The sequence below is a fragment of the Eretmochelys imbricata genome, chromosome 25 (assembly GCF_965152235.1).
Source record: "Eretmochelys imbricata isolate rEreImb1 chromosome 25, rEreImb1.hap1, whole genome shotgun sequence".
NCBI lineage: Eukaryota > Metazoa > Chordata > Testudines > Cheloniidae > Eretmochelys > Eretmochelys imbricata.
Genome location: NC_135596.1, coordinates 8,748,666 through 8,773,524, shown reverse-complemented (window position 1 = coordinate 8,773,524; position 24,859 = coordinate 8,748,666). Strand labels below are relative to the sequence as shown.

The 24,859-nt window shown below is 54.0% G+C and overlaps 1 protein-coding gene across 1 annotated transcript; it reads left to right on the top strand.

Moving 5' to 3' along the window:
* Positions 1 to 1,517: 1,517 nt before the first annotated feature.
* DAPK3 (death associated protein kinase 3) lies at positions 1,518 to 18,510 on the top strand. Its single transcript, XM_077842072.1, has 9 exons — positions 1,518 to 1,575; positions 3,230 to 3,375; positions 7,737 to 8,097; positions 9,356 to 9,485; positions 9,894 to 9,942; positions 11,026 to 11,052; positions 11,360 to 11,512; positions 12,227 to 12,272; positions 12,798 to 18,510. Exons 2-9 carry the CDS (start codon positions 3,314 to 3,316, stop codon positions 13,338 to 13,340), a joined length of 1,371 nt encoding a protein of 456 aa, XP_077698198.1. The 5' UTR covers positions 1,518 to 1,575; positions 3,230 to 3,313; the 3' UTR covers positions 13,341 to 18,510.
* The last annotated feature ends 6,349 nt before the right edge of the window (positions 18,511 to 24,859 follow it).

Here is a 24,859-nt window from a genome sequence, read left to right as displayed (position 1 = left end):
TTGCTCTGTCAGCCCAGCACAGAGAGGTGTTTGAAGAAAGAGCAGCCACAGCTCTGTCTGCTGCATTCTGCACAAAGCACCGTGCAAGGGTGAGTGGTCTTTTCTGCCCACCTTGGGAGCATAATATTAAATGTGGGGAATGAAGAGTCCAGGGGCCCTCATGTTGAGCCCAAGGACTCTCAATAAATTGACACACCTGCAGCAAAGGACACTTGCCAGCACAATACCATTGGAAAGGACTTGGAAATCTATGGATGAAAAGCACCAAAAGGTGAAAGTGTTAAAATTACATGTATCTTTCAAGATGGTCCCTGCCCCAAACAGCTTCCAAGCCAGTGCAGCCACCTCTTCCATGGAGGATAGGACATAAAAGGTTACACCAAAATGTGGGAGGGGGAGATTGAAGGACCCATACAGTAAGTGCCATGGGTTCACCCAAGCAGTGCAGACAGGGCCTCTGTTCTTAAATTGTATAGTTATAAATAATGGTTTTAAAATCCACACCGCTGTGACTGACAACCGACATGTCGCTGGCTCCGCCGCCCTGGAACATTGTGGGTGTGGAAAGGCAGGGAGGGACTACTCCGATCTCCCGGCTCGGCAGCTGTTAGACACGGATACACAGCACGCATTGAACTGTGCCTAAAACGCCCAGTGGAGGCTGGGAGTCCAGCCCCACTGCAGCCTGGCGCATGGAGGAGCGTGTCTGTTTGCAAGGGTTAAAACAGACAGAAGCAAGTCCACCTCCTGCGTGTTTTCTGCAGCTGGGAGGAGGGGAGCCCCCTCCCCTCCCCTGCAGAAGGGGGGTGGTGGTACAGGGCTGGAGGGGAGCCCCCCTCCGCTCCCCTGGAGAAGGGGGGTGGTGGTACAGCGGTGGAGGGGAGCCCACCTCCGCTCCCCTGGAGAAGAGGGGTGTGTGGTATAGGGGTGGGGTGGAGCCCACCTCCCCTCCCCTGGAGAAGGGGGGTGTGGTACGGGGGGGGAATCTCTCTAGGGCTGGGCCACGTCAGCACATGACGAGGGACAAGGAAGGAAGGGATGTGAGCAGCAGTAGAACTGGGGTGGGGTGGGCAGGGCAGAGGAAACTCTGGAGATGGGGCAGGAGCCGGGCCACAGGGGGCACTAGGAACCCTGGGGACAGGGCGTGGTAGAGTGTGGGGGCATAGGGGAGTCCTGGGGCAGGGATAGGACGGGGGTCCATACATAGGGGAGCTCTCCGCCCGGGGGGAGGGGCCATAGGGGAGCCCCACCGCCTGTGGGATGGGGCAGGGATAGGACGGGGGTCCATACATAGGGGAGCTCTCCGCCCGGGGGGAGGGGTGGGCGGGGCGAGGGGGCGCTCACCGCCCGGAGGGGGCGGGGCCGGGGGAGCCCCGCCTCCCGGGAATCCCGGCGTGGCTCCGAGCTGCAGCCCCCGCCCCCCCCCGGGCCAGGCTGATGCGCTGCCGGCTCGGCCAATGGCGCGCATGGGGCCGGGCTGGCTGCGGTGACGTAGGCGCCGCGGCTCAGCCAATGGTGGGCGCGGGGCGAGGGGAAGGAGCCGGGAGCGTCGGAATGCGGCGGCCGCGGGCCCAGGTGCGGGGTCCGGAGCGGGGCCGGGGCTCGGCCGGCTGCGGCCGCTGGGGGGTGGGGGCTCTGTGGGGTGCGGCGGGGCTCGGGGCGGCTCTGTGGGGACGGGGAGTGAGGCGGGGGGCTGTGTGGGGGCGGGCCGTAGGGAGTGGGGCAGGGCGGGGGCTGTGTGGGGGCGGGCCATGGGGGGCAGTGTGTGAAGGGGGCAGGGGGATGTGTGGGGGCGGGCCATGTGGGGGCAGTGTGTGAGGGGGGCAGGGGGATGTGTGGGGGCGGGCCATGTGGGGGCAGTGTGTGAGGGGGGCAGGGGGATGTGTGGGGGATAGGGGGCAGGGCAGGGGGCTGTGTGGGGGCGGGCCATGGGGGGGCTATTTGTGGGTTGGGAGTGGGGTAGGGGATTGTGGGGGGGATAGGGGGCAAGGTGGAGGGCTGTGGGTGGGCTAGGGGGCTGTGTTGGGGTGGGCCATAGGGAGTGGGGCAGGGGGTTGTGTGGGGGCTAGGGGACAGGGTGGGGGATTGTGTGGGGGCGGGCCATAGGGAGTGGGGGCTCTGTGTAGGTAGGGAGTGTGGCAGGGGGCTGTGTGGGAGTTAGGGGTCAAGGTAGGGGACTGTGTTGGGCCGAGGAGTAGAGCGGGGGTAAGGGGTTAGGGGTGGAGGGTTGTGTGGCGCTCCAGGCAGATGTAACTTGGGGACATTCATAGGTGCTGGAATTAGGGCTACTGCCGCACCTCCTGGCCTGAAGTGGTTGCCATCACATATAGGGTTTACAGTTTGGTTCGATGGCTCTCAGCACCCCCAGTATACACATTGTTCCTGCACCCATGGGGACAGTGATTCTTGTATTGTTGTTGGAGTGCGGTGAGAGGGTGAGGCTTGCTTGTGTGTGTGTGTGGGGGGGGATTAAAGAGAAGGCTGAAGTTCCTTTGAGTAGATCTCTCTCTCCTCCAGTGCACCCCAGTGGGCAGAGTGGAGACATCGTAACAAGCTTAGCTTTGCTTCCTCCTCTTTCAGATTTTATAAAATCAATGTGCTGATTGAGCCACTCGTGGCCTCCATCCAGGGCCTGGCGACTTATTTATGGGTCTTCCCCAGTGCTGTCATGGGGCTGAATAGGGGAGGGTGATCCTTCCTCTCCCTTAGCAGAGGGTGTTGGGGAAGCAGAACCAAAATGTGGGAAGGGGGGTGGCTGAGGGACAAAGAATGATGGTTTCGGGGTGATAGCAGTGGACTAGGACTCACGAGATGTGGGTTTAATTCCTGGCTGTGCCACAGACTCCCTCTGTGATTATGGGCCAGTCCTTGGGCAGGGACAGTCTCTTGCTATGTGTCTCTACAGCACCCAGCACCATGGGGTTCTGCTAGTAGCTTCTAGGGTCTACTTAATAATCTGCTAGACTGAAATATCTTCCCACGAGCTGTGTGGGGACACTGAATCATAACCCTGGAGAGCAGACTGCAGGGATCAGTCCTGCCTTGGCTGGGTGCGAATGAACGAGAAATAGACGCAACATAAGTGCGGGGCTCATTCATCTCTTGTATCCAGTTTAGAGCAGGTGCCGCTGTGTCATGCAGAGGTTCTGTTGCTCATTCCACAGCGCTGGGATGTCTTTGGCTGACTGGGGCATAACAATTCTCTCCCGTTTCCCTTGTCTCCTTCCAGAGTTGAACCGTGCTGTCTGCACGTGGAGCAGGGGAAACTTTGGCTCTCCGAAGTGTGGGCCGGGCTCCTTTTGGTCTGGCAGCCATGTCCACCTTCAGGCAGGAGAATGTGGAGGACCATTATGAGATGGGAGAAGAGCTGGGCAGGTGAGTGTGCTAACTAGGGGGCCTGCTCTGCTGTGGGTGGTGCCGTCTCCTAGCCATAAAGCCAAGAGCCTGACCATTTCTAGTCATTAAATAAACCCATGGCGTTTCTTTTGCTACCTTAGTCAAATTCCATTTCTGGTCACGACACCCTGTTTCCATGTTCCCGCTCTGTGTGTTCAGTCAGGTGTGGGATTCTCTACGGCTTGCTGTTTCAAAGTGTTGGGCAGTTCTGCTGTTCAGCTGCTGTGTCTTTCTCCAGAGCCAGCTCTAGTTCAGTGGTAGGTTAAGAAATCTGTTTATATCCCTTATCCACCTCCCGGCGTGGGTCGCATGAGGGTTAATGAATATTTAAAACTTGAGCTGGTTGGGGATTTGTTTTTACACCGCTTTTTTTTTTTTTTTTGGCTGGATAAAGTTCATTCATTGAAACAAACTTTTTATGGGAATGGGCCAGTTTCGATTCTGCTTCAGTTGGGGAAAGTTTCTCACGTTCAGGGTGGAGTTTCAACAGAGCTCCAGCCAGCCCGATGGGGGTGGGAGTGGGGGGAGGACTCAATCTCTCCTGCTGGAGTCGTTCCATTTGTGTAAATAATTAAATATTCATTAGGCCAATGAGAGAGACCATACGGTGACAGGCCCTCCTAGAAGGGCCAAGCATTTTTATTCACAATTCACTCCTTTTTTTAGTGGTGCTATGGCGCTCTTTTTCCCCATAAGCTCACCTCATGTCCCTGTTTGGCTGGCTCTGCCCTGCCTCGAACAGATGACTGTGGGTTGCTTAGCATTCTTCGTTGGTGTCTCAGTCGCTCTGCATGTTTGGGGCACGTTTCTGGTATGAATCATCTTTGCCTTTCGGCAGAAGCTAGGCCGTCTTTAGAACACGGGAAGAGGAGGCTATTGTGTTGCGTACAAACTGGGCTTATTCATGCTGGATGCAAAACCTTTGTGGATCATAGCTGGGTTCCATGCCTTAGCATAAAAATAAACTCTCCCCAAGCTTTTGGGGTTGATGATCGAGCTGCTGTTTGTTACAGCAGTGCCCAAAGCTCCCACTCGGTGGAGGCCTTTGCTCCAGGTGCTATACAAACCCATAGGAAGATGCGGCTCCTGTTCCAAAGGGCTTATGGCCTAGCACAGTGATATTCAGACAGACTCGTGAGCCGCCAGTGGCTCTTTAACATGTCTCCCGCGGCTCTTTGCAACACATGATATTAAAACACTGTGTGATTGAATTATTAACCAATCAGGGTGCCTTTACTATGTTATTAACCAGTTGTAGTTGGTAAGATGATAATACTTGGTCAGTCATTTTGCTGTGAGAATAATCTATACAAATAGGAAACGAAACAATGAATTCACCCGCCTGTGGCTCTTTTGGGTAACGCTGATGGCTAATTTGACTCCTGAACCACTGAGGTCTGAGTGCCGCTGGAGTTTGACTCTGTAGGGGAACGCTTGCTTGTAAACATTACAATAAAAATGGAAAAATCCTTTGGTGGGCACATTTCTGATGATCTTAGGCTTCTTAGAAAACCTTTCCCCACCAAATTAATCTTCTGAATCAAACTGAAGTTGGTGGTGTCCCTTGAAGAAGTCTGCCTTCCAAGTCTGAACTGTAGAAGCAGAGTTAAAGTGGTTCGGGTGTAGCAAGCCCAGAAAAATTCTGATCCGTGTGTGTGTGAATGGCGTTTAAGTTTGGCATTAGACTTCGGCATCTAAACCTAGCTGGTGATTGCCATGGTGTCTCTGGTTTAAATAACGTGCAACGTTAGATGTTCTTTGGACTGCCTTCGGCGTCCTCCACTGCTAGCTAAGTGGTGTTGTGTATGGGAATATCACTCGGGAGTTCCTTAGGGACAGTATTTTCCTTTTGAGGGCTGTAACCGCACAGGTGGCCCTGTTGGTGTTTAAATAAGAATGACGCTTGTTAGAACCCTGCACAGGCTCAAAGCGTTTTCCAAGCAATCCTCCCTCCGCTCCTGGAAGGTGGACAGGCAGGGAGTGTTACCCGGGCAGGGGTATTGGCGTGGGGCTTTGTGGGTTTGGCCCATGCTGCAGTGCATAGGTACATCCTTCTGTTTACCTTGAGATGGTAATTGGTCTTCTCCATTGCCGGGCATAAGAGCTGGCAACTCTTCAGGTGAGCTCTTCGAGAGGCTTTTAAGGTTACATTCCTGGGCCTGTTGACCTTTAGTTGAATTCTCTTTTCAAGTCTGCTGGACCAGCCTGCTGCTGCTGTAGTTCTGCTTTCTTGAGCAGCAGACAAAGGTTTGTTTCATGGGTTCCTCTAATCTCTGGGCTCCCCAGCCCCTTGGGAAGGAGTTTTGTGTCACCAACCTGTCCAGCTGAGCAAGGAGCAGCATGAATTCCTCTTGTTCCCTCTTGTTCAGGCAGCTGGAAGGTTGACCACTGTGGCAGTGAAGAGAGATGGGTGCTGGGGGAGGGACGGGGAACAAGATTTTTAAAGGAGGCAAGTGGTTCCCCCTTCCTCTGTGCTTTGGGTTTGACTAATGTGTTTATAAAGGGGTGAGCATCTTAAAAAGGGTGTGCCTCGTGCTCCCTGGAGAAGGAATCCAGGGAATCACTAGGTCTTTACTGCTCTGGCTGTCTCTCTCCTTTGGTGTGTGAATATTTCATCACTTCTCTGTCCCAACAGGGAGAGTTAAGGGCAAGGTGACCTCCTTATTTCTGCATTTCCTAGAAGACGTTGGTTTGTTAGACATTTCATGCTTCGTAACCCCGCTTCTTCCTCCCCTGCGCAGCACTCTCTCCTCCAGCCAGACTGCTGGATTTTGCTGGTGGGAGTCTGGGAAGCCTTTAGCATTTGATCAGCTCTGACTGTTTCCTGTCCGAGTGCAGCCTTTTATGGAAAGTTCAGGCCCAGCAGCTGCCAACCAATGAAGCGAGCCTTGATGTCACTGTTTAAAAATGTAAATAACCCCATTGGAGGCGGAAATGCTGGCAGTGTAATGAGGAGGATGACGATGCAGGGTAGGGTGACCAGATGTCCCTATTTTATCGGGACTGTCCCAATATTTGGGGCTGTCTCTCTTTTATAAGCGCCTATTACTCCCCACCGCCAGTCCCGATTTTTCACACTTGGTATCTGGTCACCCTAACGCAGGGGCAGTTAATTTTGATCCTCCCAGGAAGAAGAAGAAATGCACCTAAATCTGGGCATGTAACTTTCAGAGGTTTAGTGGGTAGATCAAGGGACTGGGTGGGGTCAGGATTCCCTGGGTTCTGTTTTTTGACTCTGTCGCTGACTCCCTGTGTGTCAGTAACATCCCCTCTCAGAGTCTCGCTTTTCCTGCTTGTAAAATGGGGGTGTCACTGATGTAGACCATGGCGGGGAGCATGTGTTATAAATTAGTATTCACAAAGCACTTGCAAATCTAAAGAGCGCTGTAAGCGCCGAGCGTTACAGCCTGGGTCAGTTGCACAGGCACCCTTCTCCCCAAATGCTCCTCACGATGAAATTGACATCTCGGGGTGCTCTGGAATGGTGGTTGGAACTCTTGAGCTGCCAGTTTCGTAAATCTGAAGGCCGGAAGGGACCATTGTGATCATCAGACCACGGGAACTCTGCCTGATTCCAGCACTGAACCGCAAGTTACAGGGCTATGTTTCAGCAGGATATTGTACAAATGCCGAAGCAGCATAATCACATTGTTACCATGATACGCTTCCTGATACCTGGGTAGATTAATACGTTTCAAGGAAGGGCCAGAGATTTGTATGAATCAGAATAGCATCTGCAGTGACGTACTTAGGATAAAACCAGCATGGGCCATCAATCCTCATGCTCTAGGATGTTAACTGAATGCTAGCTGCAGCCAGGAGGGAAGTTCGTTCCTTCCTTCCTTCATCCTACCCAGCACAGCAGCACATAGTGGCGGTATCGGTTTATTCCAATCCTGCATCTGATGCATCACATATTGACAACCAGAGGGGATGAGCTGAACTATTGATCTGTCCTGGCTTGGCAGCAATTCGGTCTGTTTGTACTCCACAGGCGGCTGAAGTGTGCTCTCCAAGAAAGGGGCTTTTATTCTGCCTTGGTGCTCAGCTTTCTCAGAGTCCATGATGCCACCATCCCTGAGCTGGCCAAGTGGTGCATGGAGAGGGCAGACGCTTAGACCTGGAGTCGAGTGGAAGGGCTTTACCTGCTGCCCATGGAAGCACTGTGGCCCCAGCGGGTTTGTCAAGAGTTGTACCCTTCTCAGTGAGGAAATGCACCAATGGGAGATCTCTTTAGAACATAGCAGACTGTAGCTGCCCCACTGCAGTCACCGATTCCTCCAGGCAGGTGCCAGGGAGGAGACGTCTTATTAATTGCTGCGTCCCCTCTCCCCATGCAGTGGCCAGTTCGCCATTGTGCGGAAGTGCCGGGAGAAGAAAAGCGGCCTGGAGTATGCAGCCAAGTTCATCAAGAAGCGGCGCCTGTCGTCCAGCCGGCGGGGCGTGAGCCGGGAGGAGATCGAGAGGGAGGTGGACATCCTGCGGGAGATCCAGCACCCCAACATCATCACGCTCCACGACATCTTCGAGAACAAGACGGACGTGGTGCTGATCCTGGAGCTGGTCTCGGGGGGCGAGCTCTTTGACTTCCTGGCTGAGAAGGAGTCTCTGACGGAGGAAGAGGCCACCCAGTTCCTCAAACAGATCCTGGACGGGGTCCACTACTTGCATTCCAAGCGCATAGCGCACTTCGACCTGAAGGTAAGTTTCGGCCTATGAAGCCCAGGGCCCTTGCCTGCTAGATGCAGAGGAGTCAGTGTGGACGGACTTGTTGGCTGTGAGGCCGGCTCCATCTTGTGCGTTGATATCATTAGATTTTTTTTCCTCAGCTAAATGAGAACAAAGCCGGTCGGCTCCAGGGGCTGCTGCGGGAAATCGTTCATGGTCCAGTAGTTGGCGCTCTTTTTTCTTGGGTGTGGTGTGGTGCCACGGGGGATGGGAAATGAGGTGTGCTTTTCGAGGTGAGGCATAGACCAAGCAATCAGGACTTGCTTTTGTCTACACTTCCCAAGCCCTCTGAACCGAAACACATGGGCTGAAGTCTGCTCTCGTTTGCACTGGTGCCAAATCGTTTACTCTGGTGGAGTACTCTGGGTGTTTGCTGGTGTGTCCGTGATCAGACTCTGGCCTGTTGCTTTGGAGTCAAACCGAAGCGTGTAAGCACAGATGCAAAACACTGAACCCAGATCGGATACCCTGTGCTTCACCTGGGCAGGTGAAGCTGGGACAGGCAGTGAAGGGCTCTTGAGAGACAGTAAACAAACCACAGTAGCAAAATGCACGCAGTGCTTGTGTAAAGTCACTGAGCATTGAGTCCAGGGTCTCAGCTGCAGCTGAGGCTTATCTGTGGCATTCTGAGTGGAGGTTTGAAATAACCATGTAGAACTGGTTCCACACCAGCCACACTTGCTTCGTGTGCTGCTTAGTCTCTACTTCCTGCTGCGTGCATTTTTAACTCCCCTCGGCAGCGGCGGTACATCTGCGGGAGAGCAAGCTGCCTTTCAGATCCCAGGCAGAGTCTGCTGGGCTGGCAGCTTGGAAAGCCGTATTCTGAGCGGAGACGGCTGAAGCCTGATCTATGCTAAAAAATTAATTTGACCTAAGCTAGGTTGGTGGTTCGTGTCCATGCAATGCCCCCTCTGTTGGCTGTCGCACCCTCTCCAGGAGCACTTTCACTGATTTAACTGGGTAGGGGGAACTGACAACTGGGGCCCCCAGCCCTGGCACCACCATGTGGGGCTCTCGGCTGGGGGCCCCAGCCCTGGCACCACCATAAGCTGCCTTACGTTGACCTAACTCTGTAGTATAGAGCTAGACCAAGCCTGAGGGGGGGAAAGGGGGTTAGGGAATCACAGGATGTCTCTTTCCAGTATAGAGTTGCACTCAAAGGTACGGGGATCTTAGTGAGCGTTGCTGGAAGCCAATATGAAAAAGCCCTACTGCTTTTGCTTCTCTCCAGCCTGAGAACATCATGCTGCTGGACAAGAACGTGCCAAACCCCCGCATCAAACTCATCGACTTCGGCATTGCTCACAAAATCGAAGCAGGGAACGAGTTCAAAAACATCTTTGGGACCCCGGAGTTCGTAGGTAAGAGGAGAAGTGGGACAGTGGCGGCTCGCGGGGTTCCAGAGGCTTGTTTGAATCTGGGAAAGATGCCCTGTGACTTCGCAGTGAAGGAGAGCCAGAGTGGCTGGTTGGGAGCTGTATTCCTGCATGCTGCCCCTGTGTATCAGAGCCCACAACGGCCTCCCTTCGCTCTATCAGCTGTGTAGCCAGGACCGCCCTGAGTCTGAGGAAGCTGCCAGTGCAGCCCTGGACTGGGTGAGATTTGGGTACCCTTACTACAGCTCTTTTCGCCTGGGGACGTCAAAGTATCACCAAAGCTCTGGCTACGTCCAGTTGGGTGAGGGTTTGAGTCGTTGCACGAGATGGCTGAAGCTGCTTGCAATGGATTTTCCCTGCAGCATAACTTTGTCTGTCTCTCTCCTTCTAAAGCCCCTGAAATCGTGAACTACGAGCCCTTGGGGCTGGAGGCTGACATGTGGTGAGTATGCCATGACGCTCCATCATAACCACAGGCCCGTTGTAGAACATCTGATGTGGGTGGCTTCGGCCCAGCTCTTAGTGAGCAGGTGTTTGTACCCTCTCTGTGGTAGACACCAGCTGGCAGCTTCCTTACAGACGCCAAGAATTAAATGCACCTGGAGACTGAACCGTCGTCTTGTTGCTGGAGGGGAGTCCCTCTAAGCCGTGCTTGAGGAGTGCTCAATGTGGGCAATGTGAGGGAAGCGGCTCATACCAGCTGATACGTTAGCTAGCAGGCCATGTGCTATCTTGGCCCATAGACTAGCTTGTAGTGCTAATATGTATGTGGCACATTCTTGTAGGTAAATGGGTTGCTTCAGTCTGTGGGGCTGTCAGCCTGGCACTGGCAATCAGTCTGGGAGGAGGGGATTCTGCATTTGTGGGGCTTGTTTCTGTCCCTTGGTTGTCTTGTGTATCCAGGCAGTGTTCTGGCTGGGGTCTGCTGACCCCGTTGCTGTCTGCTCAGTGTCCCCATCTAATTCCCTGCTTTTATATATTTTTGTCCCTCACTCCTGTTCCTGTGCTTCATCTATTGTCCCAGGTCGATACCTGGTTCTGTGGTACCTCTCTCTCTGAAGAGGAATTAGGCCTTAATTCCTGGTGGGCCCCACCAATCCGTCTTTGAGACAGACTAGTCTCTTTGAATGCTGCTAAATCTAGCTCTGGGGTGGGGGTGGGTGGGTGTTGGGCTTGTGGGCCAGGGCTTGGGATAGGCCTGTAATCACTGAAGGCTGAGTGGGATTTGGGTGGCTTGCGCATCCTGGATGTTTCTAATGAAGTAACCCAACCCCGGATTCCCTGACCTGAGCTTTGATCTTTAACTTGGGACGCTAACAGGGAACCTTGTCCTAGACCTAGAAAACGTCTGTGCTAAGGGAAAGGTGAAATCTTGGGGAAAGCTGACTGCAGGATGGACCGATCTGTCACTAACCTGTGCCCTCTGTTGGAAAACCTAAAAGACTTGAGGCTGGAGTGAGAAAAGACCTGACTAAAAACTGATCTACAATGCAGTGATCTTATATCCTCTCTCTCTCCCCCCTAGGAGCATCGGGGTCATCACATACATTCTGTGAGTATAAAGACAGTTCTTCTCTCTGGGTAAGAATATGCTCTTCTGTGCCTGAGGAGACTGTGTTGTCAAGGGCTGGGATTCAGGACTCCTGGGTCCTACACCCAGCTCTGCCACTGAGTCACTGCCTGACCTGGGGTGAGTCCATCAGTGTGTCCCCACCCCCCAAATGTAACCAAGGTCAGAGGAACCAAAGTAATGTTAGTTCCTCCTGGGGGCTGCATGAGTCCTGCAGAGCTGGAGTTTGGGAGCGAGCGGCAGGGCTTGGTGCTTTTGGCACAGAGCGGGGTCTGATCTCTCCCTGCAGTCTAAGTGGCGCCTCTCCGTTCCTGGGCGAAACGAAGCAGGAGACCCTGACGAACATCTCCGCCGTGAACTATGACTTCGACGAGGAGTATTTCAGCAACACCAGCGAGCTGGCCAAGGACTTCATCCGGCGCCTGCTTGTCAAGGACCCCAAGTACGAGACCAGTCGGTTGAAACGAACTGTGGGGAGCGAGCGTGGGGACGGTCTGCTGTGTGCCCAGTACTGCCCCCTGCCAGCAGCCTCTAAAAGCCCCAGCCTCCCTCTTGCTGCCATTGTGCAGTGGATGAGCTTGGCTAACCTGCTGCTTGTTGTCACCCCAGAACACACTCCGTGTAAGCGGAATGGCAGGCGACTGCCCCTGTCTTAGGCCATAAATCAGCTAGAAGTGCTGTTTTCTCATGTCCAAAGCCTCCGACAGCTGCTTATTATCTGCCATCAACAGGTCCAGGTTTGCACAATATCCTCAAAGCCAAAACACCTGCTGCTCCAGGTGTGCAGGTTTAATGGGAGCTGTTGGACTGGCTCTCGTCTCTCCAGGACGATAGTCTGTTACCAGACTGCTGTTGCAGCGCCTCTGACAGCCAGCTCCGCTCTAAAAGGGATCCCTCACTTAGCAGAGAAGCTAGTTCGCCTTGGGCAGCGGTTGGGTCCGCAGGGCAGGAAGGCAAATAATTACAGTACAGCCTGTGTTTGGGAAGCTGCTGCTGATTTGACAGCTGGCACTTGGTGGGATTAAAGCAGAGACTGAGAATAACTGGCCCAGCTCTCTCTGCGTGTGGGTTTCATCTGAAAACTAGTGACCTGAGTGGGCCAAAAGCTCGGTCCAGCTGCTGTAGCCTTTAACAACCAGACCTAATGTCGTTGCAGGAAGCGGATGACAATTGCCCAGAGCTTGGAGCATCCTTGGATTAAGGTAAAAATCCATAAATTCTTGTGGCCTGGCTCCATTTGCCAAAGGTACCGAACAGCTCAACTCCTATGGATGGGAACGGCGCACACTCAGCCTCCTCTGGAGAATCCGGCCATTCATCGTGTTGTCTTTAAATTACACTTGGCATCACCCTTTAAGCAAGAGGCTTTTGCTTCTCATTTGCTCCACCAGCCTGGAGAGATCTAGCAGCTGTGTTGACTTGGTCTAGAGGGAGCTGATTCCTGGCCAACCTTGAAGCAGGGGTGGGGGCAAAACAATGTGGAATTCTCTACAGGCAGGGAAGTGAGGGACCGGAGGCCATGTCTCCATCAATATTGGCTTGCACCGTGGAGGTAGGGGAACGGCACTGCGTGTGGGCTGGCTGTGAACCATGCTGTGAAGGATATGGTGTGAATGCAACTGCAGGGCTTGCTGTTAGGCTGTTTAAATGCACAGCCTGGAGGTGGGAGGGGAGAGTCATTGATGCTGGATGGTACCCGAGAGCTGAGTTTTCCCTTCTCCTTGCAGGTGATCAAGAGGCGGAACGTCCGCAACGAAGACAATGGCAAGAAGCCGGAGAGGCGGCGTCTCAAGACCACTCGGCTCAAGGAGTACACCATCAAGTCCCACTCCAGCATGCCCCCCAACAACACCTACATCAACTTTGAGCGCTTCTCCAAGGTCCTGGAGGAGGTGGCTGCGGCTGAGGAGAGCCTCCGGGAGATGGAGAGGAACAAGAAGTCCTTCCGGGAGGACATCGAAGCCTTGCGCTCCATCTACGAGGAGAAGGAGTCCTGGTACAAGGAGGAGAATGAGAGCATCAGCCAGGACCTGCGCCAGATCCGGCAGGAGCTGCAGAAGACAGAGGCCCTGAAAAAGCAGACCCAGGAGGAGACCAGGAGCACCCTCCTGGTGGCCAATGGGCTTAAACGGCGCTACCGGAAGCTGGAGAACCGCTATGAGGCTCTGGCCAAGCAGGTGGCCTCAGAGATGAAGTTCGTGCAGGAGCTGGTGTGGTCAATGGAGCAGGAGAAGCTGCAGGTTGGAGAGGGGGACTGCAGCATCCGCTAGCCTTCATCCTCTGAGCTTGTGGGGCTGGGGAGGAGGACACGGTGATGGGGAGAATACCTTTGCCACGGCCTGTGTAGGGGAGACACCCAATGTGTGCCCACTTGAGCTTCATCTATTCACCAGGAGCCCGAGAGACTCTACCTTAATGGCATAAAACCAGAGTAGACTGCTGCAGCGTGCAGTATCTAAGTATGACAGCCTAGAAACTACAACTCCCATCATGCAATGCTTTTGATCCAAACTGTAGTCTGCTGAGCCCACTGCATGCTGGGATCTGTAGCCTTCCCCTAATTGCCCCACTATATTGAAGTAGAAGGCTGCACTATTTATGGGCTGGTCTCTGGCCAGCCCCCTGTTTTGAGGGTATATTGGCAATGGCAGCTCTTAATCACTTGCGAGTGGGTCCAGTCCTTGTCCAAGGACTTGGGCTGTTTCTTACTCTGAAATTAACGAAATCCCTTGCTGAGCTTTCTTAATGTTCCATCTCTCTTCCCCCCTCGTACTCTGACCACCAGCAGTGAAGCTGTGACTTGTCTTCTAACTCCCTGCAGCCATGGCTGTGATGATCCTGACCTGGGTACTGCAGTTGCTTGGACTTCTAGAGCATCCCGACAGCGGGAGCTGCTCTTGCAAGTTCATTAGACTCTTGCCTTTCTGGGGAGAGAGATCAGCAGGTGTTCCCAGATAAACTAGTTCCGTGGGGCACAGCTGAATGGCTCAGGGAGGGGCCTCTGATCTGTGCATTGTACAGACTCTTGATAGCTCCTGACGCGTTTGGAGAGGGAAGAGCCAAACCCTTTGGAAAAAGGGGCTTCTAACTGGCCAGTCCATAACCCGGCTGTCGAGTTCTCCTGACCTGAGCAACTCACCTTAGCCGACCTCCTCAGCCGGCTTGCACAGTGGCGGCCTGTCGGTACTCTTGCCAGTAGAATCTCTCTCTCTGATTTGCAGTCTCCTCAAGAGCTGTTGTTTCAGCAGCGTGACCTTCTTTCCTTCTCGGGAACTGCCTTTGTCCCTCAGTGACCCAAGTTGGGGGAGGGCTTTAATTTCTTTTTAAACTCTCCAAGCCACTCTGCTGTTGGAAATACATTTTCTTACCATTCTGGGTGGAGAACTGATCACCCTGCGATAATCCTAACCATTGAGACTAGAGCTGCCTCCCATCCAGCAGTTACTAGTTATCTGTTGGCCTGTGGGGCTTGGGCTTGCTTTAGGGCTTCTGGGCACCATTCCCAGCTGCACAGGATGCTCTGGAAGGTCTCTGTAATGCTAGGGCCTCCTCTCAATGATCCTTGCCCTTTCCCAGGGTTTAATTTGCACCTCCCTCAATCTTGGCTGCGGAAGAGGCCGGCTGAGCTCTCCTGAGCCAGTGCTGGGTTGGAGAATTGAGTCCTTTTGTCCTAATGAGGGCAGGGTTTGGCCTTCTCCTTCCATGCTTCTTCCCTGCTGGCCTGCATATCAAAGACCCAGCTTTATCCAAGGCAGGAGAGCACCGGGAGTCTAGGATCCCGAACCCAGGCAGGCGTCTTCCCAAGATACACTGGGGACGCTGTGGCTCTGATGGCAGCAGGGGCTGCCATGAACATACCTGCCCACGTCAACTCCCCATGCCTGGTGCCTGCATCTCCTTTTCTGCACCTCCTGGCCTCCTGGAGCCATCTTGGCTGGGGCTGTTCCTGCTGCTTCTCGGAGCCTTTTTCATCTGTGAATTGCTCGTCGTCTCCCGCTCCCGAAGCAGCTGGATACCTCCCAGCTTCAGTCTCTGCCTGTCACGTGGCTTCTGTTTTCCCTCCCCTTGGACCTTGGTGCCGCTCGGCCCTGAGACCTTGTAGGGGTTTGTGCAGCCTTTTTCTATCAACCTCTTTCTTCTTTGTACAGTAGGAATACCAGCATCGTGGAAGCTAGAGATGGGAAAGATCAAATAGCAGGCACATGGAGTTGGCTAACGCAATGCAGGTCCTTCCTTGCTGTCCCCTTTGCTGTCTCTTCTGCCTCTTCCCTGATTCTCTTCCAGGCTGCCTGGCATTGTGCCCAGTACTCTAGACCGGATTTGCTGGCCACAGCAGGGTCATAAGGGTTTCTCCTGACTCCTGCTCCTTGTTCTGCATGTTCCTAACCGCTATTTGTCACTGGCCAGATCTTCAGTTTCTCTCCTGCCCTAGTGGCCTGATTCAGTGTTTGGCCCTCTAGGGCCTAATTCCCTTGGACTTTTCTCCCCAGTCCTCTCCTTATGTTAGTCACATGCAGAAGCCACTTCTCAATGCTTGTCCCTCTTCTCCCCTACCCCCGCCCCGCCTTTGGGTGTTGACTGGCCTCTATGCGCTTCCCATTTCCCTGCATGTTGCCAGCATGTGCCAGATCAGAGCCCACCGTCTGTGGTACTTGATTTGTCACTTCCGTGTAGTTATTCCCCTACCGCCTTCCACCCAGGGACCTCGGAGTGCTTTGCAGACACCACCTGAACCTCCGTTGACCCTGTGGTCAGAATCTGCCTACGTTTTTAGAGGTGAACTGAATTGCACGGTCAAGTCACTGACCCGTGGGAACAGAACCCAGGAGTCCTGCCTTCCATCCCCACCTCGACCCACTAGCCAATCCTCTTGCCTGCGAGCTAAACCACATTTCTACCTCCACCACCCATATCCATTTACGGCTGCTCTATGGCCTGTTACCCAGTCAACTTTGTATTTCGTCGTCGGTAAAACATTCACTGCCTTGATGCTGCCCCCTTGCTACATTGTACTGACAGCTGCTTTGATAGTTCAAGGTAACTGTTCGAGTCTGTAGTGTACCTTGAATTTCAGTTTCCCTAACTTTGACCCTTATAGCCACATGCTGTCTTCAACCCCAGGTCCAATCAGTTTCCTTTCTTGGCTTCCCTCCCATCTGCCCTAGCCTGGGATTTGCTCTATACAACCATCCAGTGCAAGAAAGAGTCTGCATACAGACCAGCAGTGGTGGGGGAAGAAACAGTCTCTCAAGCTGGAAAACAATAATCAGGATGCAAACATAGCATGTGCGGCTCGTTTGGCCTCTTCTGGTCTGTGGACTCTAATGTCAGGAGTGGAAGAATGCGAAGAATGCCCTGGATTTTCCTGGCTTTTGTGCTAACTCTTCCTCATTGATCCCTCCAGGGAGGTAGCAGCGAGGAATTTGTTGCTTTACAGTTCAATGCTTCCACATTGAAAAGCCAAGCTGGCTAGTGACTGTGTGGCTTGAGAATCCCTTTTCAGCTGGTCTCTCTCAACCCCTTCTTTCTTCCGTGTGTCTCTGCTTAACAGAGGAGACAATCTGTGACCAAAGACTTTGAATCTCACAGGGGCCCAATCCTTGCAGTTGCCAGATACACTCCAGTCCTGTGGATTTCACTAGGAATAAAGGATTGCTTGTCACTTCCCAGGATCGGGCCCCATGTCTGCAGGGAGTGTAACTGCTACTCTGCGCTCATGTCACTTGTTGCCAGGCTACGTAACCAGAGACGGAGTAGGACCCCGGCAGTCGGGGTTCAAGGATGTATCCTGGGTGTGGTCGGATAGGACAGCAGCTACGCCTAGAAATCTCTCCAACGTTCTCTTTACCTAGCTAATGGATTTGGGCTCCATACTGTAAACTGAAAGAACAAGGAAATGCCTAGCGGAGAATATTGCTATGGTCTCTTCCTGTGCAAGAGGCGATGTTTGCCCTTCTCCCGTTCTGACTGTATTACCCTTTTCTCCTGTGCCATAGCTCCAAAGGTCATGGATTCAAAAGGCAGCCCCATGCCTGCGTAAGCTGCAGCATTGAGGGCTGTCATGTACCTCTTGAACTCTGAGCTGTCGGGCCCCCGGGGCCACTCGGAGATTAAACAGACCCGTGCGTTTGTGCCAATCCCAGTCGAAAGCACCAGTGCACATGCCGTAACCCAGCACCTAACTTCCGTAATGAAGTGGACGCCGTCCAGAGGGTGCTTTCAAGCGAACTTGTTCTAGGAGCATGGAAATGTCTGTGTAAAATGAGGGAGGGACCGGTACTGGGACCTGGACAGGTTGATCTCTAGGCCTGGTTGGATACATAGTGGATCAGAGAAACGAGATGCTCAACAAAGAGATGTTGGTTGCCAAGCCGGTACCAGATCTGCAGAAAACATGTGTTTTCCTGGCTTCTTCCTTGGCTGTGATGTGTGATCTCCAAGTGTCCTTTCTGTACCAATCTGCTGGGCGTTCCAAGGGGCTGTAGGAGGGAACCTCGCAGCCACTCCTGTATGTTCCTGGTTTTTGAATACCTTTACCCCCAGGTGCCGGTGCGGGATTAAATAGATGAGGGGAGGCAGGTGTGAACTACCAGGTGAGATGTGAGGTTTGTCCACGGTCTGGTCTCGAGCTGCTTGGATTAATTGGGAGCCTTCTGGTGTGCTCGAGTGTGTTGCACTTTGGCAATCCTTTGCTGTCCTTGAGCAAGGATCAGCTTCACTTCCCATCCAGGGAAAGTCCTTAGCCAGTCCCCGAAGCTGTAAGCAGATGTCAACACAACACAGGGCCTTGAGGAGGGAGACAAGCATGGGCTGGATCTTGGGGAATCCCGCCACTTGTCATGAACATGGCAGTGGGGGTGGATAGAAACTCCTTCTGTGTGAGAGCCACTAGCCCCTGGCACCCCTGGCCCACTCCCAGAGCAAGTCTCCACTTGGCGTAGGGTCCCCAACGGAAAGGCTAAGAGAGGTCTCTGGGGACCAGCGGCTCTGCCGTTGCTCGGGGCCTGGGGTTGGTTGGTTTGTATCGGAGCCTAGCATTGAAAGGCAGATGGTGCCTCTAGCTCCTTGCCTGAAGCATGTGTTGGAAGGCGGGCTGTAGTACAGCTCCGCAGCAACAACCAGCAGCCAATCAGTGTTCAGCTTTGCCTGAAAGGAGTCAGGGGTTGGCCAATCACTGACTCTCATTGTTATGAATGTAGACAGGGTCTGAGCCCTCTTTCGTGGTTCGCCCACCTGGCTGTCTGGGCTCATGGGTGGCGTGTTCTGTGCCATGTCCTAGTGCCGGTGTGGCAGGGAGATGAATTAACCTTGGTGTAGGTCCGTTTTTATTAGGAACGAGTGAACCCATGCGCTCCTCTGCTCTGTGACACGCCCAGGCCAGTACTGATAGGTTATACGAGCCTGTCTTTATTTGAAAGGAATAAAGATTTCTGTAGCAACGGGCTGCGGCATTGGCTTTTGTTCTGACGTGGGTGGGAGGGGACAAGGTAGCCTCAGCAGGGTGAGCTTATATTGGTAAACTCGCTATGTGCCTCTCGCCTCCAAGGCGCTGGTTCGAATCCAGCCAGAGGAGAGGGTTAGCTAAGCTGCTTAACAGTAGATCACCATGAGGGTGCCCTGCATAGAGTCCACATCATCATGTCCATGTGATTGCAAACCCTACCCTGCTTCCCCCTCGCCATGCCCCACAGGGGCCGGGCACTGTCCTGTGGCTAAACACTGGCCTTTCTTCTCCAGGGCTAGGAGGCCAGTTATCTTTTCCGTGCGCTAAATTCATACCACTTGAAATGCCTCAGCCGTATTCCCTGTGGCAGGAGCTCTCTGACCTTCAATGCAATTCCCTGGGCAGGCTCTGTACTTTGCCGGTTGAGTTAAAGGCGTCGGTGTCCTCCTCCCTGATCTAACAGGAAAACAAACTTACCCTAGCTAGGCCAGTGTAATGCCCTAAGCACATGTGCCCCTGTGCCTGCAGGGGCTGCCCATGTAGGATGGCGACCAACTCATGCCCATGCAGCTTCAGGGGCAGAAAACTCTGCCCTTGGTGCCGAAGCTCCTGATCTCTCCCCCTGTGCAGCAGCTTCTGCAGCCATTGCTTTTGGCAGCCCCGAAGCAGGGAGCGGGCAGCCTGCAGGACCCCCAGCAGCGGAAAACTTTCCTCTGCCGCATGAGCGACGCTCAGGTGGGAGTGCTAAGAGGGGAAACACCCCTTCGTACCTACCTGTGCCTGGGATCGATTTCTCCCCCCCCCCCCCCCCCCGACCATGCTGCCCCTAGATCATCACCATTTATACCCAGGGCCTGTATTAACCTGCTCTGCCTTTGCTTCCTCTGTTGCAAGGAGGCAGCCAGGGTGCTGCCGAAGCCCCACCTCCCAGAGCCGTTTGAAAAAGGGGGTGGGGGAGTTGCTTACTCCACACTCCTCTACCCTGAGCCTGCGGGTGGGTCCTGAGAGCAGCGGGGCCTGTCGAGGTGTTAGATGAGTATGAGATGGGGGCCAGGCCCTAGGCCAGGGGAGAGCTTGATGAGGCTGTTACCAAGCAGCTCCGAGGTCTGTCTTGTGACGAGCTGCTTAAATCCCCTAAGAGCTGGCCGTGGAGCAAGCTGGGGGCGTGCAGTGTGTAACAGAGGCCGGCTGCCACCAGAGGGCACTGGTCTCCCTTTCTTAAAGACAAGGCCCCAGGCTTTGCCTCCAGGCTGCTGCCCTGGTTTTCGGTCTTACCCTGGTACCTGCCTGCCCTGGTGCTGGGGTGAGACCTGTGGCTGCGTGGCTTGGCCTCACCTGCTGCAAGTGGGGAGGGCTGCGTCCTGGGGCCCTTCCCTAAGGGCTGCAGTAGCATAGGCCAGAGCGGGGGTGGGGGACGAGGAGGGTAATATCCTGCCTTGAAGTACGTGGGAGGCAGGCGTGACTCATTCCAGTTGTCTCCTGCCCAGGGATGGAAAAACCTCTATCTTCCCTATCACAGCACCTCTTCCTGCTTCCCCTCGCTAACTGGCCAGGCCCTCCAGCTGAGTAACCCCGGTTGGGCGTCTGAATCTGACCAGTGTGTTCCCTCCCTGGTTGGGATGTGCAGATGGGCTGTTGCTGGTGCCCAGTGCCCCAGACTTAAACAAGCCACTCCTTTTGTTTGCCCCCTGCCGGAGTGTGGGTTGCAGGGGCTGATTTGCATTGCCTGTGCCTGAAGAATTTGGCCCCAGATCCGCAAAGGAGTTTGGTTTCGGGGACCTTGTTCGATCCAATTTTGGTAGAGATGGGCCTGATTCTGCTGTCTCGGACAGTGGTGTCAATCAGGAGTAACTCCATGGAAGGGACACAGGTTGCAAACCAGCATAAGCAGCTGGGGAATCAGGTTGGGTGAGTCTAATCCCGAATTAATCTGTGCCTGTTTGAATTTTCTAGCTGGATGTTCTAACTTGATGCTTCATTCCGCAGGCCCCCATGCTGTTCAGTGGGGTCAAGATTTAGCTCATCACAAGGCTCAAAGGCTGTTTTATTCAGGGCTGAGTTTTCATTCTCCATATCTTCCCTTTCCTCCTGAAGGCCAGCAGCTCGCTCTGGGCTGGAATCTAATAGCAGGTGTTTCGTTGCTACGGGGCAGCCTCGGCAAGGGTCCTTTTGGCATAAGGCAGCTGAGAGGTTCAGCAAGTTCCAGTCTCTTGCCACTTTCCGAACTACCTGCCGGCCTGCCAGGTGCTGCCCTTTGAAAATAGCCAGAGAAAGATCAGCTGACAGACTTTTGACTTTGGCCCTTTCAGAATTCAGCCACTAGATAGCAGCGCAGAAATCGGCAAGGATTTCAGCATTTCCCATAATTATCCACTGCAATTTTCCTTGTGTTACGATTTTTATTAATTTTTTTTGACTGGGAGATGCAATGCCCAGACCGGCTAGAACTAAACTGGTTGGAGGTACTTATAACTACCAAGGCATCTGCACCAACACCCTGATCTATCTATGATCCTTACACAGCCCTGCTACCCTAGTATCTGTATTTATCCCCATCTCCCTGCTGGGGGGTAGGGCTGTGCCCCAGTTTCCCTCTACAGAGACACTAAGACTTTGTTGTGAAGCCCAAGACTATAACAGGGTTCAAAATGAACTAGATACGTTCATGGAGGATAGGTCCATCGATGGCTATTAGCCAGGATGGGCAGGGATGGTGGCCCTAGCCTTTGTTTCCAGGAGCTGGGAATGGGCAACAGGAAATGGATCACTTGATGATTCCCTGTTCTGTTCATTCCCTCTGGGGCACCTGGCATTGGCCACTGTCAGAAGACAGGACACTGGGCTAGATGGACCATGGGTCTTACCCGTGATGGTTGTTCTTATGTTCTTGTGTCTACACTGCAATCAAGGGGGGGTGATTACAGCAGGTAGATCAAAGCTAGTTTGAGGAGTGGCTGCTGGAGTATGGAACCAGGGTCCTGAACAGACAGGGCTAGCCCATGTGGCTGCAGCCTCACGGCGGTTGTTACTCAAGCTAGCTGTGATCTAGCTAGAGCGGGTATGTTCACACGGGCTGTGCTCGCATCTAATTGTAGAATAGATGTACCCCAGAAGTCTTTGGCAGAGCAGGGAAATTAACCCAGGTCTCCCAAATTCAAAGTTAGCACACTCACCCCTTGCCCATCAATCGTGTGTGTGTTACTTGGAACCCAGTAGATTTCATGAGCAAACACATCTGGATCCTGCTGTGGGTCGAGTGGATTTTATAAAGTGCCCCTCAAATTGCCCAGTTGTTTTCTCTTTGATGGCTGGTCTCCTACTCTCATGAAATGTTTGCCCTTTGATGGATGCTAGTTTCATCTCTCCAGAGTTTAAAAGAAAACACAAAGCCCTGGTTCCATGGAGAAGGAAAACACAGAAACTTCCCTATTAGTTCTTGGTTTTAAAACCACAGGGCGGGATTTGCTCTCAGAGCCACAGGGGTCAAGTCCCTCGGGGTGCTGCACTGGTGCTGGGCTCTGCCCTGGTAGGTCCAAGTGCCTGAACGGGAACTTATTTTTCTTTTACAAAACCTAAATTTGGGATTTAAATGGGACCCAACCACTTAATTCTAATGACTGCCCCAATTAAAGCATTTGTGAAGATTGCAGAAGTTTGCAGCTGCCCCCCCAAAATGATTAGTTACGTTGCAGTAGCACTGGGAGGGCCCAGCTGAGATTGGCGCTGTATAGACCCCCCCCCCCAATGAGATTCCAATCAAAATACCCACAGGGTGGGAGTGGAAACAGGAACAGCGGGGGCAAGTGACCGGCCTATGGTCACAGACCAGCTTGGTGGCAGAGCCAGGAAGAGAATCCAGGGATGCTAATTCTTGGTACAGTGCCCGGTACACTACTAGGCCACGCTGCCTAAAGATTTCAGGAGTGACATCTGCGGCACGTGCAAGGAGCTGTCCCATGCCAGCTCTGTTGTGGGATCCCGAGGCAGCTGGGTCAGGAGGGCTGAGTCATTCTGGCCCACGGCAGGTTGGGGAAGGTGCAATGTCTCCCAGATCCTGACAATCCTAGCTGGGGAAGCTGTCCCTTCTTCAGGAGGAAGGAGCATCTGACTCCTCTCCATCTGCATAAATCAGCTCTTTGGCCAGTCTGGGCAGACTGAGCCATTCCCTGTCTTTGCCTTGCCTGGAAATCTCATGGGACGTTGCCCTTTCCTCAAGTCACGCCCAACGCATGCCACAAACCCGCTCCCACACCAGCTGAACAAATCAAATGGCTGCCTTGTCTGTCTGCACCCCCTGACTGCCCCTGGAGCCTGCCTTCACTTTCTAGCCACACGCTGCTCTGCTCTATAGCTGGGGTAGGGGTCAAAGGCTCAACCCGAACATCAGCCAGCAGGCAGTGAGTACCTGGCTTTGATCTCCCCCTGGGGAGAGGGCAGGGCTGTGTCTACACGTAGCCTGGCAGAGCGGCACTACCCACACCGACGGGAGGGGTTCTCCCATCACTGGAGTTAATCCACCTCCTCAGGCTGTGGTAGCGAGGTGGCTGGGAGAATTCTTCCAGTCACCTAGCACTGTCTACACCAGGTCAGCTTAACTACGCCACTCGGGTATGGAGCTCGGTTGACTATGCTCTTTGGTGTAGACTCAGCCTAGGACCAGGGCTGGTCTGGAGGGACAACGCCGGGGGCTCCTGCCAGGTAGGCAGAGAGGAGCCAGCGGTCCCCAGGCGTTCGCTAGAGAGCTGAGTTGCAGCCATTTTCTGTGCCTCTCCCATTCTCTCCTGGCACTCTTGGGCTCAGGAATAAGAGGTGGGGAAAGACTTTTCAAACCGGCCCGGGTGGCCCATTGCGCCAGTGTTCGTGGCCCCTGCAGCAAGAGGTAAGAGAGAGAGGCAGGGCACTGGTGCAAAGTGAGCAGATGGTTAGTTCCTCCGTCACCAGTCCCCCTCGGCCTGTCTTCTGTGGCAGATCCAGACGGGTGACGTGGGTGCACCCCAGGCTGGGCCAAAGGCGCGGCCTCCATTGGTATCGCCCAGCCGCAAGCTCTCCAGCAGGCCGAGGCTGGTTTGCCTCCGTTTCCTTCTTCCTCTCTGCAAATCCAACTGATCTCCAGGAGGTCGCATAGACCAGCCATCTGCCCCACTGGGCATTTCCTGCCCTCGCGGGGGCAAATGCCTCTAGGCTGTGTCGCTGCCGAGGTAGGGCTGGATTTGCAGAGCGCACTGTGCTGGCCTCGCGGGGCATAAACGAGAAAACTCCCCCCGATTACACCGGTGGAGTGTTTGGACGTCCTGCCCTCTTCTTCGTGCCAAAGCCCCCTGGTGTCCTCCAGACGTGCCCTGGTGCCCTGGAGCCTGCCGGAGCTGGCTTCCGCCGTTGCTAATTGCCAGCGGTTCAGGCGCCGGACGCTCTGCAGGGGCTTTCAGAGACTTCCTCCACAAAGGGTCAAACTGCCATTGACCTGCCTGGGAGCCGGAGCCGGCCTTTTACTTCCGCTCCGTAAAATCCGAGGTGTGCGTGTGTGTCCCCACCCTGCTGGCCCTGGACCCCATCCCATAAACGGTACTCGCCCCATCCTCCGCCGCGTTTCCTTGGAGATGCCCATGAAACGAGGGATGTACTCTTCCCTGGTGGCTTTGGAATGGGGCTGGACCAGTGGCATAGGGTCTTCCACAGGTTCCATCGGGCAGCTGCTCGGTACCCGCTGCTGCTCTGTCCCTCCTGTTAGGGGATGGAGGGGGCAGGCAACTGCGTGGCCATTGGTGAAAAGGCTAGTGTCTGAAAGGGATTTAAATGAGTGTGTGAGAGACAGACAGTGGAGGAGGTAACTAGTGGGAAAGGAGAACCTCTGGACTATTTATTACTAGACTCTTGCTGACTGGGCTTTCAGGATTGGGTGTCAGGACTCCTGGGCCCATTTCCACTCTGCCACAGGTGCATGAGCCAAAGCCCACTAAAGTCTGTTGACATCAGTGGGTTTTGTATCAAACCCAGGTTGCCCTTGGGCAAGTCACTTTTCCACCCCGGGCCTTGTTCCCCACGGCCCTGCTCCTGGTGTAGTTATTTCCACTAGCACAAAGCAAACGCTCCCCCTGCTGATGCTGGCCGTAGCATTTCACCCCTCCCCGCCCACTCTGCACTGCTGTACATAATGATGCTAGGTGCCCAGCAAGGGAGAACCAGGCCAGCCGGTTCCCAGTCTGTGAAATGGGACCACCATGCCCAGGGCTGTTGTGAGGTCTGTGAGTTAACAGAGCTAAGGATTGTTAACTCCCTGGTCGTCAGGATAGCGTGACAACTCTTGATCTTCATGAGCAAAGGGATCTTGTTACAGGGGATCCTGTC

What these genes read in the sequence shown, in the direction of transcription:
- DAPK3 (XM_077842072.1), top strand. Translation starts at nt 3,314, where the DNA reads ATGTCCACCTTCAGGCAGGAGAATGTGGAGGACCATTATGAGATGGGA. An exon ending in CTGCTTGTCAAGGACCCCAA is followed by an intron (nt 11,513 to 12,226) that starts GTACGAGACCAG and finishes ATGTCGTTGCAG; the next exon opens with GAAGCGGATGACAATTGCCC. An exon ending in TGGAGCATCCTTGGATTAAG is followed by an intron (nt 12,273 to 12,797) that starts GTAAAAATCCAT and finishes TTCTCCTTGCAG; the next exon opens with GTGATCAAGAGGCGGAACGT.